The sequence below is a fragment of the Oncorhynchus nerka genome, unplaced genomic scaffold (assembly GCF_034236695.1).
Source record: "Oncorhynchus nerka isolate Pitt River unplaced genomic scaffold, Oner_Uvic_2.0 unplaced_scaffold_1904, whole genome shotgun sequence".
NCBI classification, from domain to species: domain Eukaryota; kingdom Metazoa; phylum Chordata; class Actinopteri; order Salmoniformes; family Salmonidae; genus Oncorhynchus; species Oncorhynchus nerka.
The window spans coordinates 29,856-36,901 of record NW_027039420.1 but is presented as its reverse complement, the minus strand read 5'-3'; the positions used below and the strand labels follow the sequence as shown (position 1 = coordinate 36,901).

Genomic DNA, 7,046 nt, shown 5'->3' with positions numbered 1-7,046 from the left:
TGTTATCATGACCTGGTCATCAGTTACCTCATGGTGTTATCATGACCTGGTCATCAGTTACCTCATGGTGTTATCATGACCTGGTCATCAGTTACCTCATGGTGTTATCATGACCTGGTCATTACCTCATGGTGTTATCACTGGTCATCAGTTACCTCATGGTGTTATCATGACCTGGTCATCAGTTACCTCATGGTGTTATCATGCGACCTGGTCATCAGTTACCTCATGGTGTTATCATGACCTGGTCATCAGTTACCTCATGGTGTTATCATATGACCTGGTCATCAGTTACCTCATGGTGTTATCATGACTGGTCATCAGTGATCCTGGTCATCAGTTACCTCATGGTGTTATCATGACCTGGTCATCAGTTACCTCATGGTGTTATCATGGTCATATTACCTCATGGTGATCATGACCTGGTCATCAGTTACCTCATGGTGTTATCATGACCTGGTCATCAGTTACCTCATGGTGTTATCATGACCTGGTCATCAGTTACCTCATGGTGTTATCATGACCTGGTCATCAGTTACCTCATGGTGTTATCATGACCTGGTCATCAGTTACCTCATGGTGTTATCATGACCTGGTCATCAGTTACCTCATGGTGTTATCATGACCTGGTCATCAGTTACCTCATGGTGTTATCATGCTGGTATGACCTGGTCATCCTGGTCAGTTACCTCATGGTGTTATCATGACCTGGTCATCAGTTACCTCATGGTGTTATCATGACCTGGTCATCAGTTACCTCATGGTGTTATCATGACCTGGTCATCAGTTACCTCATGGTGTTATCATGACCTGGTCATCAGTTACCTCATGGTGTTATCATGTATATTGTCTTCAGTGAGATACTGTACATAAGTGTACTATTAGTAATCAGGTTATACCCATGTCAGGGTATGGAGCATTATGGGCATTATGGGTAATGTAGTCTCTGTTCCCTACAGGACAGTGGAGTGTCTGGCTGTAAAGCATTATGGGTAATGTAGTCTTTGTTCCCTACAGGACAGTGGAGTGTCTGGGTATAGAGCATTGTGGGTAATGTAGTCTCTGTTCCATGCAGGACGGTGGAGTGTCTGGGTATAGAGCATTATGGGTAATGTAGTCTCTGTTCCCTACAGGACGGTGGATTGTCTGGGGATCCTGACGGGTGCTCAGCTCTTCTCTCTGAACAAGGAGGAACTGAAGGCAGTGTGTGGAGATGAGGGAGCCAGGGTCTACAGCCAGACCACCGTGCAGAAAGCCCAGCTAGAGGTCTGTTTCATATACACACATATACACACACGCCCTCATATATATATATACACACACACACACGCTCACACACACGCACGCACGCAAATATACACACACACATATACACACACGCCCTCATATATATATACACACACACACGCTCACACACACGCACGCACGCAAATATATACACACACACACTCACACACACATATACACTACCGTTCAAAAGTTTGGGGTCACTTAGAAATGCCCTTGTCTTTGAAAGAAAAGCACATTTTTTTGTCCTTTAAAATAACATCAAATTGATCCGAAATACAGTGTAGACATTGTTAATGTTGTAAATGACTATTGTGGCTGAAAACGGCTGATTTTTTATGGAATATCTACATAGCTGTACAGAGGTCCATTATCAGCAAACATCACTCCTGTGGTCCAATGGCACGTTGTGTTGGCTAAATCAAGATTATAATTTTAAAAAGCTGATTGATCATTAGAAAACCCTTTTGCAATTATGTTAGCACAGCTGACAACCTCTGTCCTGATTAAAGAAGCAATAAAACTGACCTTTAGACTAGTTGAGTATCTGGAGCATCAGCATTGTGGGTTTGATTACAGGCTCAAAATGGATAGAAACAAATAACTTGCTTCTGAAACTCGTCAGTCTATTCTTGTTCTGAGAAATGAAGGCTATTCCAGGCGAGAAATTGCCAAGAAATTGAAGATCTCGTACAACGCTGTGTACTCCTCCCTTCACAGAACAGCGCAAACTGGCTCTAACCAGGATAGAAAGAGGAGTGGGAGGCCCCGGTGCACAACTTAGCAAGAGGACAAGTACATTAGAGTGTCTAGTTTGAGAAACAGACACCTCATAAGTCCTCAACTGGCAGCTTCATTAAATAGTACCCGCAAAACACCAGTCTCAACGTCAACAGTGAAGAGGCGACTCTGGGATACTGGCCTTCTAGGCAGAGTTGCAAAGAAAAAGCCACATCTCAGACTGGCCAATAAAAATAAAAGATTAAGATGGGCAAAAGAAACACAGACACTGGACAGAGGAAGATTGGGGGAAAAAGTGTTATGGACAGACATTAAATTTGAGGTGTTCAGATCACAAAGAAGAACATTTGTGAGACTCAGAAAAAATGAAAAGATGTTGGAGGAGTGCTTGACGCCATCTGTGAAGCATGGTGGAGGCGATGTGATGGTCTGGGGGGGCTTTGGTGGAGGCGATGTGATGGTCTGGGGGGCTTTGGTGGAGGCAATGTGATGGTCTGGGGGCTTTGGTGGAGGCGATGTGATGGTCTGGGGGCTCTTTGGTGGAGGCGATGTGATGGTCTGGGGGTCTTTGGTGGAGGCGATGTGATGGTCTGGGGGCTTTGGTGGAGGCGATGTGATGGTCTGGGGGTCTTTGGTGGAGGCGATGTGATGGTCTGGGGGTCTTTGGTGGAGGCGATGTGATGGTCTGGGGGTCTTTGGTGGAGGCGATGTGATGGTCTGGGGGCTTTGGTGGAGGCGATGTGATGGTCTGGGGGGCTTTGGTGGAGGCGATGTGATGGTCTGGGGGCTTTGGTGGAGGCGATGTGATGGTCTGGGGGGCTTTGGTGGAGGCGATGTGATGGTCTGGGGGTCTTTGGTGGAGGCGATGTGATGGTCTGGGGGTCTTTGGTGGAGGCGATGTGATGGTCTGGGGGCTTTGGTGGAGGCGATGTGATGGTCTGGGGGCTTTGGTGGAGGCGATGTGATGGTCTGGGGGGTCTTTGGTGGAGGCGATGTGATGGTTTGGGGGTGCTTTGGTGGTGGTAAAGTGGGAGATTTGTTCAGGGTAAAAGGGATCTGGAAGAAGGAAGGCTATCACTCCATTTTGCAACGCCATGCCCACCCTGTGGACGGCGCTTCATTGGAGCCAATTTCCTCCTACATCAGGACAATGACCCAAAGCACAGCTCCAAACTATGCAATGACTATTTAGTGAAGAAGCAGTCAGCTGGTATTCTGTCTATAATGGAGTGGCCAGCACAGTCACCAGATCTCAACCCTATTGAGCTGTTGTGGGAGCAGCTTGACCGTATGGTACAGAAGAAGAGCCCATCAAGCCAATCCAATCTGTGGGAGGTGCTTCAGGAAGCATGGGGGTGAAATCTACCTCAACCAATTGACAACTAGAAGCCAAATGTCTGCAGGGCTGTAATTGCTGCAAATGGAGGATTATTTGACGAAAGCAAAGTTTGAAGGACACAAATATTATTTCAATTAAAAATAATTATTTATAACCTTGTCAATGTCTTGACTAGATTTCCTATTAATTTTGCAACTGATTTCTAAGTGATAGTGTATATACACACACACACACACACACACACACACACACACACACACACACACACACACACACACACACACAGTACACACACATACAGCACACACACACATGATTAGACACATAAATACACACACAAACACATACAGTACACACACGTGCACACACACACACAAATACACACACACATGCATACGCACACACACTCACGTACAGTACACTCACACGCACACACTTACGCACACACACACACACACATGCATACATACACTCACGTACAGTACACTCACACGCACACACTTACGCACACACACACACACATACACACGCACATGCATACACACACACACACACACATGCATACACACACATACACTCACGTACAGTACACTCACACGTACACACTTACGCACACACACACATACACACGCACATGCATACACACACACACACACATGCATACACACACATACACTCACGTACAGTACACTCACACGTACACTCACACGCACACACTTACACACACACTTACACACACATACACACACACATGCATACGCACACACACTCACGTACAGTACACTTACACACACACACACACACTCACATACAGTGCACACTTACACACACTCCTTGTGCCGCTTTTTTAAAGCTTGAGACCCTGTCTTTTTATAGTTAAGTGGATAGATACAGTAACTGTACTGATACAAATACACTGAACAAAAATATAAATGCAACATGTAATGTGTTGGTCCCATGTTTCATGAGCTGAAATAAGATCCCAGACATTTTACATTTTTCACAAGAAGGTTATTCGTCTTAAATTTTGTGCACAAATGTGTTTACATCCCTGTCAGTGAGCATTTCTCCCTTTGCCAAGATAATCCATCTACCTGACAGGTGTGGCATATCAAGAACCTGATTAAACAGCATGATAATTACACAGGTGCACCTTGTGCTGGGGACAATAAAAGGCCACTCTAAAATGTGCAGTTTTGTCACACAACACAATGCCACTGATGTCTCAAGTTTTGAGTGAGTGTACACAATTCCTGGAAGCTGAAAATGTCCTAGTTCTTCCATGGCCTGCATACTTACCAGACACGATACCTGTTGAGCATGTTTGGGATGCTCTGGATTGACGTGTATGACAGTGTGTTCCAGTTCCCGCCAATATCCAGCAACTTCGTACAGCCGTTGAAGAGGAGTGGAACAACATTCCACAGGCCACAATAAACAGCCTGATCAACTCTATGCGAAGGAGATGTGTCGCGCTGCATGAGGCAAATGGTGGTCACACCAGATACAGACTGGTTTTCTGATTCACGTCCCTACCTTTAAAAAAATATATATATCTGTTATCAACAGATGGATATCTGTATTCCCAGTCATGTTAAATCCATAGATTAGGGCCTAATTAATTCATCCCAATTGACTGATTTCCTTATATGAGCTGTAACTCAGTAAAATCTTTACAAATGTTGCATGTTGTGTTTCTCTTTTGTTCAGTGTTTGTTGGGACGTGTGAAACTAAAGCCTGTATTACTGTTTTCCAGAAGAGCAGTGGGGATTCAGAGCTCCAAGAGATCATGAGACGACGACAAGAGAAGATCGATGCCGGCAAGGACTGATCTGGACATGCTCACTGACTTTCAACCAATCACAGGCCAGCCTGGCTGACTGTCAACCAATCACAGCCTAGCATGGCTGGTTACCATAACAACCCTCTCCAGTACTAACCAACCAAAAGCCTTCCCCTCCCAAAGCGCCTACCCTTTCACGAACCAACTGTTTTTTCTTTTGTCAGACAATTGACATTTAATATTGGTATGTACTATAAATGTTGTTATATACATTTTTATTTTATTTTATTGTATATTTATTTTTTATTGTTTTGTGAATGTGAATGTTTACTTCAATGATGTTCTCTGGTAATTATGACTGCTTCTCTGTCTGACACTAACCACGTTTCCATCCAAACATTTCATGCGGATGAATTACCTGACACATGAAAGAAGTTACGACTGGGCTTATGGAAACATTAAATACTGGTACATTTGTAGAAATGCCGACAGACAATATGTTCGTTCGACATGGCGGGATCTTTTTTGTGTCGGTAAAATTAATTATGCAAGAAATGGTGGTGGAAATGCCTTTATACTTAAATATTGATATAATAACCATCATATTGACGTCAACTTGGAGTCAGGCGATGATATGTTGTGTAGTCCTCCCCACGACGACTCGGGAAACCACGCAGTTTATTAGGCTACAGATGAAATAAATGATGATGAACTTCACCGGGTGGTGATGAGCTTGATGCGCCTTTCCAATCCATATCCAGGGTCTTATTCCAGTGACATGTTGATAGATACTTGGCTGCCGTTTGACAAAATGAAAAAAATAATATTGCTTTTATCCATAAATCATCTCATAATGCACTGCATTTGCGAACTGTTGGCTAGAGACCAGAGTGGACACATTCGCTATTTATAACACATCTCTTCTTTTTGTGATAAAACCATCAAGAGTTGAAAATGCGATGGAAACCCAATTAACTTCTATTGGGAATTTAACAGAAAAAGTATGTTTTATGGGCACTACACCACACAGTCTTTTATCCGCAAAAATTAAGTTTGATGGAAAAACATCTCTGGTGTGAAAAACATGCGAATATTGTTTTATGGCAAATGTTAGAATATTTGCATGAAAATATGTCGCTAATTGGATGAAAAACCTGGCCACTGTCTCTTAACTTTGTATCGTGGTGAAGGACCATATTAATACCTGGCCACTGTCTCTTAACTTTGTATGGTGATGAGGGACCATATTAATACCTGGCCACTGTCTCTTAACTTTGTATGGTGATGAGGGACCATATTAATACCTGGCCACTGTCTCTTAACTTTGTATCGTGGTGAGGGACCATATTAATACCTGGCCACTGTCTCTTAACTTTGTATCGTGGTGAGGGACCATATTAATACCTGGCCACTGTCTCTTAACTTTGTATCGTGGTGAAGGACCATATTAATACCTGGCCACTGTCTCTTAACTTTGTATCGTGGTGAAGGACCATATTAATACCTGGCCACTGTCTCTTAACTTTGTATCGTGATGAGGGACCATATTAATACCTGGCCACTGTCTCTTAACTTTGTATCGTGGTGAAGGACCATATTAATACCTGGCCACTGTCTCTTAACTTTGTATCGTGGTGAGGGACCATATTAATACCTGGCCACTGTCTCTTAACTTTGTATCGTGGTGAAGGACCATATTAATACCTGGCCACTGTCTCTTAACTTTGTATGGTGATGAGGGACCATATTAATACCTGGCCACTGTCTCTTAACTTTGTATGGTGATGAGGGACCATATTAATACCTGGCCACTGTCTCTTAACTTTGTATCGTGGTGAGGGACCATATTAATACCTGGCCACTGTCTCTTAACTTTGTATCGTGGTGAGGGACCA

The 7,046-nt window shown here is 43.6% G+C and overlaps 1 protein-coding gene across 1 annotated transcript; it reads left to right on the top strand.

Moving 5' to 3' along the window:
- Positions 1–868: 868 nt before the first annotated feature.
- On the top strand, positions 869–5,868 carry LOC115124846 (epidermal growth factor receptor kinase substrate 8-like). The gene is made up of 2 exons (XM_029654331.2): positions 869–1,266; positions 5,125–5,868. Exons 1-2 carry the CDS (start codon positions 1,105–1,107, stop codon positions 5,197–5,199), a joined length of 237 nt encoding a protein of 78 aa, XP_029510191.1. The 5' UTR covers positions 869–1,104; the 3' UTR covers positions 5,200–5,868.
- The last annotated feature ends 1,178 nt before the right edge of the window (positions 5,869–7,046 follow it).

What these genes read in the sequence shown, in the direction of transcription:
- LOC115124846 (XM_029654331.2), top strand. Translation starts at nt 1,105, where the DNA reads ATGGGTAATGTAGTCTCTGTTCCCTACAGGACGGTGGATTGTCTGGGG. An exon ending in TGCAGAAAGCCCAGCTAGAG is followed by an intron (nt 1,267 to 5,124) that starts GTCTGTTTCATA and finishes ACTGTTTTCCAG; the next exon opens with AAGAGCAGTGGGGATTCAGA.